We start from the raw sequence: 17,583 nt of genomic DNA on the forward strand, positions 1-17,583 counted from the left end.
GAGAACTCATTAGTGGCTGTGTGTATGTATGTGTGCATGAGTGAGCATGTGTGCAAGCATATGTGTGTCATGAATGTGTGTTTGTGTGTGCGTGCATGTGTGTTTTTCCATGTGCTGCCAAAAATAAGGGTAATGAGTGGAAATAGAGTTATATGGGTGATATTTCGAAAACTCGCTCAGCCAAACAATGAGACATTAATGCATACATTATTAATGGAGAGAACCAGGCAGAGTAAGACTTATTTGTAATCTCATCAGTTTTAGAGATGAGGCAGGAGACATGAAAGCGAATGAAATCTCTCCTTCTTGCTAACACACAGTAATTACTCACATACAGTTTGCACACACACATGCACACACCCACAGACAATGATGCAGTTGGTTTAATGAGAATATCCATCAGCTAGCTTAAAGAGCTGTAAAACACAAACTGGTTCTGGAGGCAAACTTCCCTTTTAAATAAACGCATCATTGACGGTGGCATTCATCATTCAACCCCCCTCAGCATTTGAAGCAAGACACATCATCAGACTGTCCAGCTTAGGCAGATCCTGAGCTTGTAGATCAACGCACACATTAGCAATAGCAGTGGTGACCATTTCAGTTTCAGCACAGTGAAACTGTGTGTGTGTCAACTGCCATGGGTATGACATTTCACTTTTAAGTTCAGTTGACATAGCAATGCAATCATCTTGATTTCAGGCAAGATGTTCTGTTGTGCAGTTAAGCCCCTTGAGGGAAATTTGTGAGTTGAGATATTGGGTTATATAAATAAAACTTGACTTCTTTGTAGCAGTTATAAAGGGATTCATATGTATGTGTGAATGTCAACTAAAATGAATATATCTGCAAAAAAACATGTACTTATGAAATGTAACAGGCATCGTGACCTTTATAATTTAATTTTAAATTGAGAATATTTTACAAACAGCTGCATGTCTGAATGACAGTACTTATTTAATATTGTGAAAGTAAAACAGAAGTTCAACCAGTTCCTCTGATCAGGTGAGAAAATCCTTGGGTGCAGTTCGCAGTGATTCTAACACAACAATATATTGCTGATTTCAGTCATATGTAGATGAAAACAGCCTTTCATTTCTAGCCAGCAAGAGTCAAGTTTATCAACGACAGAAATGACAACTTTTGTGAGCAAGTTTGATCAACTGTAGCTAATTAACTAATTAAATAGTGTTAACTTTGTGAAATGGTTGAAAACTCAGTCTGACTGGCTTAATACGCTCTTGAATGCGATATACAGGATATCATGCAAATGTCAAGGCTATGATGACGTCTTACAGGCAAAAAGTCTGCTTTCCCACCAGTTGATGACTTACATAGAAGACATGGATATAAAGCAGTGGTATTGTTCTTGCAGGGAAGAAATAGCCAAGTATGGTATATATAAAAACAACAGACTGCTATTTTATTCCAACATAATCCTGTCGGAGCGCTTAATTTACTACAGAATAACATTCAGTACCTGGATAAGCAATACAGAAGTTAGATTTATGCATTATAGTTTGTATTTTCAAACAGTATGTTCCAGTTTTAGAAGAGAAAAGGCTTTGAGGATGAAGACTAACCAGTGTGTTTGACAAACTTAACACTATCTCACTTAATGAGTTTTGCTGTAAAAACCCACGTTAGCCCTAACTGTTATTTCTGGTCTGAGAATGCTACACATTGGACATTGGACATTTTTTTTTATGTAATCTGTAATCCCTCGCAATAATGTGGCAATAGTTCATTACTGATATGTTAACTCTTGACTTGGATGTACCACTAGCCTCCTACTAGCAACCTAGTTAAAGAGATATGCACACTATTCCACCCATTCCTTACACTTTCATCCTTCATTTCTGGGGTTTGGAAAGGATAAAAAGGCACATGCTAAATTTAGCAAGCTGTCAATTTTCAGACACTATTTCTTTAAGCATGATTTTTAAACAGTATATGTGCTATAAAACCTCTGATAAACCAAAAGTATTTTGGCATTATTGATGGAACAAAACTGAGTTAAGATGGATACAGCTGGATACTCAAAGGAGCATTAAGCCAAATGCACAGCAGATTGACATGAATAAATAGATGTGCTGACTTAGCTCTATGAACGTCCCTATGTAACCCGATATGCTCCAATGCAGTGGGTGGACTTGGTGTGACTGAAAACCTTTTACTGCCATCTGTTTCTGCAGACTTTAGTGCAAAACTAAAACTGTGAAGAAGTTAATCAATACATACACACAAGTTGTTTGTGCCCCTGCTGAATGTGTACATGATAGACAGACTTACAATTGTGTGAGGTCGGCGTCGCAGTTGCAGTCGTATTTGGGGTCAGTGCAGTTCCTGTCGATGCCACAAGCACATTTCTGGATGCCAGGTCCCGAGCCGCCCCAGTAGAAGTGCTTCTCGCTGCCCCGGCCCACCCACCACGTGTAGGGGGTCCCATCTGGGAACCAAACAGAGACAGACACAAACAAAAAACTTGTAAGTTCCTTTCAAGAAAGAGAACAATCATGACCCTACTGTTTTTTTTTTTTTGTGTCCCTCACAGAAATGTACAGCAAAAACACAAACACAAACAGTTGTGCTGCAAAACAGTCCAAGCTCCTTCCCATTACAAGTGATTAATCGTTCAGTCATTGACTGTTTGAGGCTTTTGTCGCATTAATGTGATTTATATTGACAACTAGCAGCTGCATGTTGAATGAAATTCATTTGCACAACTTGTTTAATGTACCTGGATCATACCTGTGATTTTAGTGATCTACTAAAAACAGCTTCAGCACTGCATGTGCATTTATCTTTGGCTTCATTATGTGTGAATCTGTGTGAATGTCAGACCTCTGAGCACATTTGTTGACACACAAAAACCTGTTTATGTGTGTGTGTGTGTGTGTGTGTGTGTGTGTGTGTTTCAAAAGGATAAAAGGTGAAGGATCGCAGTTTTTCAATAAGAAATGTAATATTGTTTTCTTTGCCTTGGATAACCTATTCTGGCATGGGACAGTAACTAGGCAGAGAGACGGGTGTAAATATCTCGGTGACTGGCAATATATCACAATAACAGCAAGAGAGAGTGAAACAATATTACGTTTCCCTCCTTATTCTCAGAATATAAGCTGCATTGTCAATATCACTTTGTCAAATTCCATCAGAGACAATGAAATCTCCTGAGCCATATTTTTTTACAGGAGAGGATTGAAGCAGACTTTAGATGCAGCACAATTACACTGAGGTGTGATGCTGTATTATTATACTTTTGATCTACTGAACTGGGACTAAACTCCAGGAGGAAGCTACAGATGTGCCTGTGTGTGTTTAAATATATATATATATATGTGTGTGTGTGTGTGTGTGTATATGTGTGTGTCTGTGTGTGTGTACATGAGTGTTTGGCCTTAGTGACCTGTGGGTTTATTGTCCTCATAAAGAGAATTAGCCTCATCTCTCTTCAGGCCACTGTTCAGACAAGCCATTGTCAATAGGATTAACACTGTCTCCTCAAGAGACTTCACAGCCCTCTCCCTCTGTGTGTACACGTATGTGTGTATGTCTGTGTGTTTGTGTGTTTGTGTTTATGTTGTTGTACTTCTGTACAAGTGCGAACCAAGTTTCAGTTTAAGACCTTCACAGTTAGGTCAGTGAGGTCCCCAACCACAGCCAACCTAGCTAAGCCCCCAGCCTACCAAAACGCCATCCATGTTGTCCCCAACCCAATTAGTGAGTTGCATGCCATCGTCCTTGAAGCTGCTCTGCGGCCACTTTGAACAACTCCACTCGCTTGCCATTCACTTGGCAAGTGGGGATAATTATGTGTAGTTATGTTCCTTCTTGCCCTAATAACACGAGCAAAACAACACCCCATAATGAGAGAAAATATTCCTGCATCAGTCATCTTCAAACTCACAATCCTCTTTCTACTGCAAACAAAAGACAGCGTATGCTCCGCCGTTTGCCTGCTCTAGGCCCAAGCTCCATAGATGGAAAACATGAGACATAAGATAAAATAAATAATGGACTGTCTTATGTTAAGAAAACGCTTCAAACATGGACACATCAATGTGGTCAGACTTGCAAGTCAGTGTGGTCAGACTTATACTGAAAAGACAAGAGTCCCCATGTCTGAGTCAAAGGGACAACAACCAAGTAGCCAAAAACATACAGCGTAACAGTGAGTGAATGCCCCTGAAGCCCTAATTTTCACTTTCAGCTTGGTCTCTCACTAACCCTGCCATGTTATAACAAAAAAATAATCAAAATGAATCCTTTTCACAAGTTGTTTTTCAGGATGAGTAATCAAAGAAGAAAGAGGGGAGGAGAGGAGAGAACGGGGGAAGGAGAGGAGGGCATCAGGTGGAATGGGAGCTACGTATTGTGCCAGTTAAAGTCTCCTGTGTGATTTGGTTAAAGCTCTGCCAAAACAAACAACCGAGGAGTGGAGGAGTGGAGAGAGTGAGGATGATGGTGGAGGGGGAGATGAGAGAACGACAGCATGGATGGATGGAGATGTGAGGAAGGAGAGATAGAATCATATTGGCAGAGAGTTCATATGGAGAGGGCACTGCCAAGATGAGGCTCAGGAGCACGGCTGTGTGTGTGTGTGAGTGTATGTTTGCGTGTCTGAGAAGGACAGTGTGTGTGTGATTGTGTGTTTTTCCCTGGAATATATATATATATAATATAATAATTTTATAATATTCTATTATTTCATATTTATTCAGCTTCTGTTCCATTTCATGCCATCATCTGCCAGTTTGTAGTATGCACACAACTACCATGTCATGTCACGTATTATCATTTTTTAACCATATTCAGGATATGATATAGAGCATAACCTTTTTCTACATATCTCTGTATGATTCTAACATTATCAGGTCACTGTCCACTGTTAAATGTTATAATAACTGATAGAAACAAAGTTGTAATAAATCAGAATTATCCCTTAAACCTCAAAGGACAAAGAAATAAAAAATCCAAGCTAAACTGTCTTGTCTCTTTAAAATCTTATTCTTTACAGTACATCCATCCTCACTCCTTCCTTTCTCTCTCGCAGCCAAATTCCCAGCAAACATGCAAAATGTCCACAGGAGAGGAGAAAACAGACATGGCAGATTGATAAGGCCGGGGGTTGTGTTCCTCTTCTGTCCTCAGGGACAGCCACACAACACTACTTACTGTGACGTCTTTATCTTTCTGTTATTTCAGCAACACACACACAGACACACACCTATTTATCTCCTTTCTTATCGAGAGAGGTTAATGTCTGCATCTTCATCATGTCCGCTGCATTTTGTACGGAGACTCCCCAAGCAAAGACAGATAGAGCAGCAGAGGGAAAGACACAGACACAGAGAAGAAGAAAGACAGTAAGAGGGAGATAGGAGCTGTGAGATAAGAATGACAGCAAAAAAAAAAGACAGCAATAAAAAAGAGAGTGAGAGAAAGAGTGTAATCGCTGTCTTCAAAGTGATAAGAGAGCTGACAGTTTCATCCTTCTGTCATAACAATTAATGCTATAGCCAGACAATTAGATCTAAAATGGCACCCGCAAAACTCATATTAATGTCAGAAAGATGACAGCCTTTCACTCTGCAGGAGGGCTACTGAACCAATTGTCAACCGTATTGTTCATATTAAGCATAAGCTGAGTACAGTATCTGTACCTGGAGGCTTCACCTTAATACTCAAGACTAGGTTTAGGCGGAGATGGCGAGGAAAAAATGGAGGAGGAGAATAAAATTGTAAATACAGAGCAGGAGGCACCCCAACCAACCCAGGATATGGGAGAAGAACTTGTTACTAAAAAGGGTGTGACTTATGTTGTGTGGACAGTGCATTATGGTTATTTTAAACCAGGGATGGAGTGGCTAATCGGGAAACACAATGATTTCAAAAATAGATCATGTAGGCCGTCGCGTTAGGTTCTTTAAATAAACTCTGACGACTACTGCGTGTACGTTTGCAACTTTTAGAGAGAGGGAGAAGGAGAGAGAGGGAGGGAGCAAGACAGAGCAAGAAGGGGAGAGCTCAATAGCACTGTGCATGGTGATCTGTCCAGTGAAGCAGGCTGCGGTGGTTCTGTGTGGCCGTCACCTACAGGTGGACCAGTCCAAGTCAAAAGTCCCGGGCCAGTTTCTATTCCCACTCTGTCCCTGTTTTAAATCATTTCTTAACTGAATTTACAGAACAATTACGCATCATGATACATATTATTATCATAATATAAAATTACATACAGTATATCGTGATAGAAGATTTTGCCTATATTGCCTAATGCACATGTACACAGAGTTATAACAAACCTGTATCTTGTGACTTGATGACTGTGTTTCTAAAGTTGGTTAATCAAAAATACAGAGAATAGGATACATAATAGAGAACTTTTAACAGTACTGCATGCTGTATTCTGCTCTTTGATAATTTGGTTGGTGCAGTTGGTGAAGATTTGGTGACTCTCTTTGCATTAGCTTTTTATGATCTACGGAGCAAGTTTTGAATCACTAAGAAATGATTTACTGGTTACTGCAGGCACTTAATCATGATGGATGACTAATATAGCAGATGATTAGACTGTGTCTTCATTGCACTGTTGCACTGAATTTCTTTTTTCTAAGAGAGAAAGGAAGGTTTGGAAAATCACAGATTGGTCTGCAGTACACAGAAAGTCGTGTCCATAAAACTCATATTATCGTTCACAAGTACTTGTACATGGGCCATGCTTCATATCAAGGGGTCACACCACTGCCAGTCAGAGTGTGAACTGAAAGGTCAATGGATCCAAAATGGCACTCGACATGCTCAGTTGCTCATATTCTTAGTGCGGGAGATGATGGCTTTTAAGAAAGGTGGTCAGTTGGAGCTGAAATGCCAAAATGGCATTCATAACCCTGAGATGCAGGTTTCTTATAAACCTGTCTTTGACCTCACCTTTTAGTTTGCAGCTTCCCTGGAGTCATTACACGTATAGTGGTCATTATTGACTCCAATTTAAAGCACAATCCTCCTCTGACCCCGCTGGTTGACAGGCATCAGAGAGCAAAAGCACAGTAGATGCAACCACGCGCATTACGCAACCATGTACAGAGTATAAACAGTTCACCTGCTCTATACACTGATCTCTAAGGAGTGTGAAAGTGAATCAATACTCTTCCTGACTTTCCTCTAACAAGAGCAGGTACTGTATTTTTTTTTTTTTTTTTTTGGAAAAAAAAGAAAAGTCAAGAATAAGTCTTATGCACACTGCCAACCCCTCGTCTTTGCTAAGAAAACACCCATCAGGAGACACAACAAAAATGTGCACACCCACTGATATACACTTATACCCTTGCTATCAGTCTGAAGGTTCCTGGACAAAGACAAGAGTATCAAACAACACACTCACGCACACATATATTTTCAGTCTTGGAGAGTTTTCATACAAAGTCGTGGATGAATTGGTCTGTGTCAGGGCAGTGTTGGTTTCGGTTCTTTGTTGTTGTCGTTTGCTTGCATTTCTGTTTGTTGTGCAGAAAGCCTGATGTCTCCACTCTGCACCCGCTGGTCTTTGTTAGCCTCCTATCCTCTTAACATCTCTGTTTTTGTAGGGAGACTGTAGGGAGGCATATTAGCCATGCCCCGCGATCTCTCCCAAGAGCCACAGATAATGCAGTGTGTGTTTGTGCGTGTGGATACGAGAAAAAGAGATGGAGAGTATTTGTGTGCCTCTTTCTTTGTCTCAGTCCTTTTGTTTATCTATACGAGTCCATGTGTGTATTCTCTTCTCTGCTCCTTTTAATCTGTCTGCAAGACTTTGTCTGGCTCCCCTGTCTCTTTCTATTGTCTCAGTCTTTCTCCTCCTCTAGATCACCTATCCATCAATTTACTGAGATCCTGTCCTACCTTCAGGCTTTTCCACCATTTTTATTTAGGCCTCTCTCTACTTCATGCTCTCCACCATTTCTTTGCTCTCTCATATCGCCTGGTCTCAGAGGCCTCTTTCTCCCTATCTCTCTTCCTATTATGCCTTTCTACCTTCTCTTTGCACTCCTCCACTCTTTTCCCCTCCCTCTCTCTCATATCTGCTTTGCACACCTTTTCCTTGCATTCTAATATCAGTTGGTCTCAGTGGCCTTCCTCTCTTTTTCCATGCTCCATATCTGTCTATCTATCCCATGTCTCCATGACTCTTTCCTGGCATCTAATCTCTTTATGTTCTCATTAGTCTCACTATAATCTGCCCTTTAATCCATGCTAATTGCAAGCTCTGATCCTGATCTGAAGTTGTATTTGAAACACATCCCGTCTTCCCTGTCTGTCCCATATGGTTTGATCAGTGAAGGGCTACAATGCATACCAAAATGTAAAACGCCTGTGCGCTGTAAGTCCTTGTAATTCTTTACCCTTGGTTCAGTATGTGGTTGAAATGGAGTTCTGAATATTCTAAGGTAATTTAAAATGTACCAGTAGCACAATGGAGCAGGGTTTTTAGGAGTGAGTCCCGATTTTGTTAGAATAATCTACACGAGGACGCCCAAAAAACCTGCACAATCCATCAGGTTTGCATCAGGTTGTGCTCAAAACATGGTGCTGCCAATGGTTTCACTCCATTCCACTGAACGGTTGGTGGAAAATAAGTGTCCAAGAGATGTAGCAATGCACTAACAAAGGCACGAAAGAAGTAAAAATAATTCTAAAAATCTGCTCTGCAAATGTTTTATGTAGGAAGAAAAGCATTCAGCATCTTTGATGAGCCTTCAGCTTATACGCCATGTGTTTTGGTCAGAAACACTGAATGCATAACGTCATTTCCAAAACACTGTAGAGGGCACCTTTAAGTACGTCATGAGATTCAAAATGATGTGTGCTGGTTGGTATCTTGTATTGTAAAAAAAAAAAAAAAAAAAATCAAGCAGCCCATTAATCATTAAATCAAGCAATTGCTACACTCATTTCACAGGTACAGTTGTGTCCATTAGACAAGCCTGCCATTATCTTTAGTGCTGCACCACTAAAGGACCTATCCAATCTGAAATGCAGTGAAATGAAAGTAAATGGGAAAACATGGATTTCCTATGCTACCTGTTGTATTTCTTTTGTTGTATTCTCTGTTGCAAAAAAAGCCCATTCATATTCTATAAACCCTGTATTTTCATGGTGGAGGGAGGAGGTTAAAGAGGGACAGTGCAGAAATGAGTTTGCTATTGCCTGCAGTGCAAGCAGTGTCAGATGACACATCTCCGTTGTCTACATCAGAACACACAGCAGACAGGCCAGGGAAGGATAATGAGTTATTTCAACAGTTTCTACCTGAGAGCACCCATAACGGGATCCACCTCCCTGACAGTTCTGAGGCCTCCTTCCCTCACCCGCTCTTCGGCACAACGCTATGCTCTAGTAAATTCACTCTGCATAACTCTGCAGCCATCTACAACTCTTCACAGGTCATCACCGAGTGTATCCGGCCATTAAATGAAAAACACCTCGGAAAGGGGAGACAGTGGGAGGATGGGAAAATTAATATCAATGGTTGTGCCCCTAATTGGCTTGTCTGCTTGATAAAGGACACAATAACCTGACTCTGCTGCAATTACCCCCCCCCCCCTTCCTGACTCTAAAGTAAGCACTGGAGCCGGCATGTGCACACACAAACGTAGGCGCAAACTAAAGAGAATGTGTGCACACAAAAACACACACATCTGGCAGCCATTGTAACTGACAAAAGTGTAAGCTGAAAACCATAAACAACCATAATCACCATTACCGCAGGGTAATCTCAATCAGTGTGTGTGTGTGTCTGTGTGTTTATGACTATAAGTCAGATTTAGTGTCGTGTCCCCTCAGGTCAAGGCTGATGGACAGATGTGTCATGGGGAAAATGACTCCTGCCAAGACACACTCGTTTTTTCTCTGCTTTTTTACTCACACCATCCATCTCCCTGCATATCCGTTAGGCTCATCATATGGATGGGGATACAGTGAACAACACTCATAATGACAGAGGAGGATGAACACGGCATAAACAACTCCACAGAGACGAGGGCAAAGAGGAAGAGAGCAAGTGGGAGAGAAAAGTGAATCAGGGAGAGAGGCAGGTGGAAAGGCAGAAAAGAGAAAAAAGACAGAGCCGTCAGAGGACAAACAAAAAAGGGAAGACTCACAAGACATGGACATGACAAACGAAAAGGGAGAGGCGAAGAAGTGGTCATGGCAGAGATGTTTTGAGGGATTATGGGTGAAAGAGGCAAAACAACTTCCTTCACAGTCCCTCAGTGACATATTGTTATGAATATGACAAGACAACTGTAGGAGTTGTGGGAATTCACAGCTAAGGTGTGAAGATTCGTGCCATACTTAAAGGTAAATTGTTACCGACTAACTTTGACTTCACTTTTTTAATTACTATTACTACTATTAATTACATACTGTTCAATCAAGAGGAGAAAAAAAAAGTTTGAGCCTGAGTAATATGTCAAGACCTTCCGTGTGGCTCCGATAATTATTTAACTTAATCACAGATGTCAGCAATTGACATTTCCTCATATGCTCCTTCAAACATAAACCCAAGTTTTTTTTTAAATATTATACTGTATGTGCAAAGACAAGCCTGTCTCCTAGAAATCACATTTCTACACAGCTACACTGCAGCAGTAAGATATGTAATTGGGACCGGATTACATTTCTTTGTATGTTGTTAATTTACATATCTGGCATGTTTTAAATGCGTTGATACTGAAGTGTTCCCAAATTATGTATTTATTTTCTGCCAAAATATCCAATCTTGCAGTACAATATCCACTCATAGTGACTAGAGCATTTTAAACTTTTTTTTTTTATGATTGCGTTTAGGCACTGACAGCACTTGGCTAACATTAGGCAAAAATCGTGGTCTGGTTAAATATGGAAAAATTTCACAGTGACCTCAGATAAAATGTGTTTGAGCCAAAACCATGATCTACCCCAACCAAAGCTCTTTTGTTGCCTAAACCTAACCACAGACACCCTAGTCTCTGGTGTGACAGTCGTGTGCTTTATACACCCACCATCCACCCCGTTCACCCTACAGCGACTCCGCTGCTATAAACAAATAAAATTCGCCTCCAAACATAATCCAGCCAACGATTTCCTGCAAAACCATTTTGCTGTTGCAGTTTATTTGTATAGAAATGCAATTTCTAGGAGACAATGTTTGGCAGAGAACAAACAGACTGTAGAAAATCATAGCTTCTGTGATGTCATCCACAGGGTTTTAGCTGATATTTGAGTTTATCAAACTCTGCCAAAGCAAACATGATATCCATACATATCCCTCTTGAGTGTTAATATTTATTAAGAGGAATAATTTTTGAAAATTGTCATCAAAGCACATAACAAGATGTTCAACATTCAGATGTGGTGTTTGCGGCTTGGAAAACACAAACTCAAGAGGATTAGGATTATGTAAAACACAAAGATGAAATGGCATTTTATAGCACTGTCATGCACAAAAACCTGGTATGTTGAGTTGGAGACACATCGCAGCCCTCAGATACAATGTTGATGCCATTAAATTAATTCAGATTAAACTAATCTTCAGTTACAGACCTAATTACAAATATCTCAGACATCATAGAGAGCACCGAGGTGTTTATAAGCTATAAACTGAATGCACTTGTGTATATGAACCCACGCACTCAAACCATACAAGCAGGCACCCACACAGCCATGACAAAAGTCTAAATTTCTTTCATGTTGCTGTGACACAAAACAACAGAAACAAGTCTCTCTAGTGTCTATCAATTGTCAAATAAGCTCTTGCTGGATTTTGGCTTTGTATTACTCATGAAGGGAATGTGCATCCTGCTGACAACTGGGTGCTATGTTCATCTCTGCACCACTTTGTTGTCACAAATGTGATGGATTTCAGGCTTTTATCCTTAAAGATGTCTTTTTTTTTTTTTTTCTCAAATTTTTCCCTTCTCCCTTTTATGATCCAGCTGTGCTGCTATCCAAACAACTGCTACTCCATTTCCATTTACTTTTTTGTCGTACTCTCACGTGGTGTGATCAAACAATATCAAGTGACATCGCGGGGTAAAATTTCTTTAAGTGAGGAAAGAAGACTGGGAAAGAAAGATGGAGACAGACATGTCAACAACATTCATCGAGGAGGGCGGATTCCGGCCTGTGCTTGCATGACTATGTCTTTTGATTTATTCCTGTCAATACTGATTTGACTTGGTGGTGGTATGGGGCATGTAGTCTTGCTTGTGGCTTAACCCTGATGATTTGTGACTGCATGTCTGAATGAAAATCATTGAGTAGTAGCGGTAAAATATCAAAATGTTCTGTCTTGAAAGCCTCAAGTATACAGTGTAGTTCTGCTGGTTGCTTGCAAAGCGTATTATGTTTATACATCATTGCATCAGCCTTGAGAATTTATTGCAGGCATTTATTACAGTCTAAGATGCCGAGAGCCACAGCTTTGAGGAAAAAAAGGTTGAGCGGCTTCAGACAGCGTAGACATTTCAGAGGTATACAAGGTGTCTTTCAAAGGTGAACAAAGAATAACCTTTGACACCCCTCTCTCATCCAGCCTGCTGCATTCTTCTCCCCTGCTTCATTCCTACCTTGCTCTTTGTTTGCAGTCGATCCGTAGGTGAAGAGGTTGACCTCAGCGGGCCCGACACTAACCCACTGGGCTTCTCCATGAAACACAAAGACCCAGCAACCTTCTCTATCTTATTCTACCTCTCTTACACGCTCAATCTCTATTTTCAGCTTTGTCTGCTCTCTCGGCTGCTTTTTCTTTTCCCCCCTTTGGTATTCCTGTCTCCCCATCTCTCTGTTCCCGCTTCCCCTCTTTCCCTCACTGCACTGCTGTCTCCATCTTAGCTTGAGTTATTGATTTCTGTAAAGGTTGACTGCTGCTGCTGCCTTTCTCTCTCTTTTCTCTCACTCTAACTCCCTCCTCTTTCCTCTCCTGTTTTTCTATCTTTCACCCCACCATGTTTTTACCACATTAAAAAAAAAATCCACTTTCTGTTTCTTTCTGTTTTTTTCTAACTCTTCTCTACTCTTTATTGTCTTTGGGAGGGACAATTTAAGGCAAAAAACTTTTAGACTCTGCCATTCTATATTTGTATGTCTGGTCCTCCTTCTCCCACTCCTTCTCTACCTTGACATGGCCTGACAAGGAGTGTGCTCGTGTCAGTTATGCAACACTAGACAGAGCACGTGGATCATTTTTCTGAAATATCCTATAGCACAGAAATCCAAATTTACTCAGATACTTTTGTCACAATCCCTGAAGAAATCAGTTTTAAATCCTTTTTCAAACATTAGCCAGAGCTGCAAAGAAATTAATGTGAAATGAAAACAAAATGAATGTTCAAAACAAATAAAAACTAGTATTGCATTAATGTAAGCATCTGGTACAACTCAGATTAAAAAAAGTCCATTCCCTTGAGGGAGGTTTTAAGATGGAATACAGAAATAGGTCTACAGTCCATCAAGCTTACTCTGATAACAAAAATATGGGGAATGGCAAGAGGTCCAACAATGTAGTTTCTAAATAATGCATGCATAAAAAGACAGATGCCATTGAAACATGAGAATGAGTATAAACAAACCTCTATCTAGGGTGGACTTTAACCATGTTGGGGTTATATAATGTATCTAGAATACTCTGTGTCCTCAAGGTTAAGACCTCAGCTTGATTTATCATGACAATGTTTTGTGATAGTTGTCCTCATATACATTAGCCTTTATCTTCTCCTTCTGAGCAGGAACATATTCACAGATTTACCTCAGATGTTTCCTTATAGCCTTTGGAAGACCTAATTGCATAAATTTGCAAATTAATGACGAAAAACTGATACTGCTGAAACTGCTGTAACAGTTAATGCTTAAAGATACAGAGTTCATATTAATGCCAACCATGTACAGACAGGTAAGTTGTCTATAAATATTTATTAGTGCATTAATGGGCAAAGTTAATGGAATGAGAAATAGCTAAAATGATTGTGTTTAATACAGCATGATGATTAGGTTGGGACATTAGGCAGCAGAAGTGCCTCTTGTTTTAAAGATATTCCATACTTCATATTTTAATGCCACACTTAACCCTTACAGACACTTCAGATGTGTAAACTTCCTGTCAGTTATGGACACAGGAGATTTTTTTTTTTTGCTGCTAAATCTACTAAATCAAACCTCTGATAGCACATCATCAGGCTGACTGTTTAACATGTAAAGTTACAGTTGTTGTTCACATTAATAAGTGTCATCACCACTAATACCGCAGGAATTGAACGCAGAGGAAATTAATCACACCCTCAGCGAGAAACCATCCAACCAAGACCTTTCAACCAACAGACATGCTGTTTACCTTACACTTCAAAGGATGATTTGAGTGCTACAGAAACAGCTGTGAAATGTTATGAATTTCTTTTAAACACAGGAAATTAGTAAAGGGATAAAATTGCAAACTTTCATAAAATAAACATTATTTTCCATAAAAAAAAAACCTTCAAAGAAATAATTGAGGCAGTGAAATAAAAACAAATATAATGTACAAAGAATTATATCTGTGTTTTGTATTGTTATTATTTAAAAGGTCATGTTGAATTTAGATATAAACCTAGAGCATTTTGCAACAAATTGCCAATTTATTTTCAGAATCGCAGGATTATACTTAGCAGTAAGTGTTGCTCACCTGCCCATCATTCCCTAATAACCTGTCCATGATGTCTTGGGGAACATGATGGCCATATTAGTAATGAGGACGTGGCTGACAGGTGAGGCTGCACCTGGCTTGTGGAAGCTCATTACAGAGTCTTAATGATGTGCTGTGTTCCATAATTAGGAAACTTTTCGGCTCTCTGTCCAATCTCCCTGTTTGGTTGCTGTGTTGGCTGTGGGCAGCACAAGTGCTTTGGTTTGGTTTGACAGCTCAAATGCACAGAGTGTCTGAGAGATCTGTGGAGCACTCATTGGATGTGCCAGTGGAAGGTCCTGTAGGAGTGTACATGAGGACACATACAGGATGATAATGGGATATGAGAAAGAGTGAGTTGGGGGGCTGGGAGTTGGAAAGTTTGAAAACTTAGTAGTGTTCAAATGTGTGTAAGGAGCATGTGTATTTTCATTTTTTTCTTACTGAGCTATACTGTATTTTCCTGTAATGTATTTTCATATATATATTGTGATATGCTAACTAGCCTGAGACCAACTTCAATGAATGATGCTCTCTGTGTGTTTGTGTGTACACTATACATATACTATGTACAGGCCTGTGTTGGTCTAAGTTGTTATGTTTTTACTTGTCAATGACAGCCAGAAATTTGCTTCCAAGTCCAGACTTCTAATGAGGCTTCCAAACTTTTCAAGCGGTGTGATAAGCGATAAGATGTAGTTTGTGCAAAATGACTCTGCATTTGAGTTTCAAAGGTTATGGACATCTTTGCAGAACTCTCCATGTTTACCCTTCTGTGAGTCAATTAGTGCCGGAAGCATTGGGATTCATTTATTCAGGAAATTGTCCAAGGTTTAGGACTGATCATAAACATGAGAATCTATAAACAAAATAACAGATTAATTACACCCAGTGAGTCTATTTTGGAGACTTTGTTTGCAAGATAGACACCACTGCATAAAATCTGGGCACTTCTAAAACGAGCCAATCATTATGGTTATTTCTGTATGTGAGGCAAGACATAATCCACAGTATTAACTGTTATACATGGTGATTAAATGCTATGAGTGTGGGTAAATGTGTGTGTATTGTGTGTGTGTGTGTGAGATCCTGTGCTAGTTAATGAGGACCAGAATGATTGAGTTGAAGTTTGAGGGTCCTGTCTCGCTGCAGAGGAGAGCAAATGATGAATATACTTCAATCATTTCAAGGCAGGCCTTCATCATTTGTTGGAACTGTCAGACAGTTATCAGGGCTCACTGTAGGCAGCTGGAAGGGGGACTTGTCCATAATTGAAAATTGAGTTTAGAAATGTCACATGTATCCGTCCATCTAAATTTCAAGCCGGGAAATCCCCATTGGCGCACAGCATGTAGAGGCCTGACAGTACCTATTAATCCAAAGTTCAACATTTTAGTCAATAGAGACAAACGCCAGTGGGGGATTTGTTCATTTTTAACAAGGGGCATGTTGGGCAGCTTCAGTAAAAGAATGAGCTGCAGGCAAACCTCAATACTTTACTGATGTATCATTCTGTAAGAAAAAAAAAAAATTGTTTTCCGTCTTTACCGTGTAACTGATTGAAAAATTAGGAGACAGATAGCAAACATTACCTCGAGATGCTTCTATTTGTGTTTGCTAACAAATTTAAAGCTGCTGCAGCATCTTTCAGCCATTGCAATTATTCTTTGAGAGCTTCTTTTGAAACCAAAACAACAGATGCTTTAACCTTTAAATCACCAGCTGAGCAACCTTTATATTCTCTGCTTCAGGACAAGGCTGCTAATTTCACAGACATATACTGAGCTTTATCAAAAGGAGAAAGGCACAAAAAAGCAATAAAAAAAAAAATCAAAACAGGACTAGGCCGAGGGCTAATCCTTTGACTTTCCCATATGTGTTCTTTCCAAAATCCATTATGCAGTTATTCTCTAGTTTATGCGTCCACCTTAAAGTATCTACATCCAAGGTCTAACTCCTCCACAGTGGTTTCTAAGTGTGGAAAATAGAACGCTAATCTATTCTGGTGTAATCATGCTTTGACCTGGCTAATGGAGGCAGCATACCCCAGGGCAAGATGTAATCAGGAAGACAGTTGATAAAATGAACAAGACTGCTTTACTGATCGTACTAATGTCCCTGACCTTCCCTGAGGGACACCACTTACTCAAATGCAAGCTCACACTTGTACATACATGCATGTGCTTTAATGCTACATATACATCACACGCAGTCTCAGGCATGACTATACAAATAGGCTGATTAATGTAAACAAATGTAAGAAGGAGACGGCATGCTGCAAACATTAATTCCACAAAATAATTTTTAATCCGTGACCCCTCAACCCCTTTAAGCAGGGGTAGTTAAAAGGGCAGATGAATCATTTGCCCACATCTCACTAAAACTTTCACACAAGTTCAAACTCTTGAGTTCAGAAGAGAATTTCAAGGCATCATCTTTTTCTGTATGTGTGTGTAGTTTATAGCTGGAGGGGGATTGTCTCTACCCCACGTCACACATATCAACTCCTGGGAGCAGAGTCAGGACTTCATAAACAGCTGTCAATCAAACATTGGTAATGACTGACAGAGCAAACGTACATGTCACTTAGTACCGGGCTATATTTACATGAATAACACGGTAAACATAAAAATATTAACCTAGATCTACATATAGGTCGAGGTGTGTGTGAATAAGTACATGTAAGTGCAAATGCAGACACATAAATATAAACAATCCTTCACAACTAAAATAAAACTAGTCTCTTGAGTTGAAAAACTACAACAACAATGGGAAAACAAATCAAAACATGTCAAAAAAAGCTGTCAGTTCATGATCCCTCATGGAAGTTAAACGAAGGACCGTCTTGACTGCAGTATATGCACTTATTAGTTTCTGGCAGCTCAGCTTCAACCTTGCACACCCATGGA

General features: G+C 39.9%; 1 protein-coding gene across 2 annotated transcripts in view; it reads right to left on the minus strand.

The window, feature by feature from the left end:
• The window catches only part of cntnap2 (contactin associated protein like 2), a 342,845-nt gene that overhangs the window by 69,090 nt on the left and 256,172 nt on the right, over positions 1 to 17,583 (minus strand). For both annotated transcript variants that reach the window (XM_022766257.1, XM_022766258.1), the window contains exon 16: positions 2,293 to 2,449. In XM_022766257.1, the coding sequence (XP_022621978.1) occupies positions 2,293 to 2,449 (157 nt within the window). The remainder of the gene's footprint in view (positions 1 to 2,292; positions 2,450 to 17,583) is intronic.

This window comes from Seriola dumerili, unplaced genomic scaffold, assembly GCF_002260705.1.
Source record: "Seriola dumerili isolate Sdu_G_001 unplaced genomic scaffold, Sdu_1.0 BDQW01000822.1, whole genome shotgun sequence".
Lineage (NCBI taxonomy): Eukaryota > Metazoa > Chordata > Actinopteri > Carangiformes > Carangidae > Seriola > Seriola dumerili.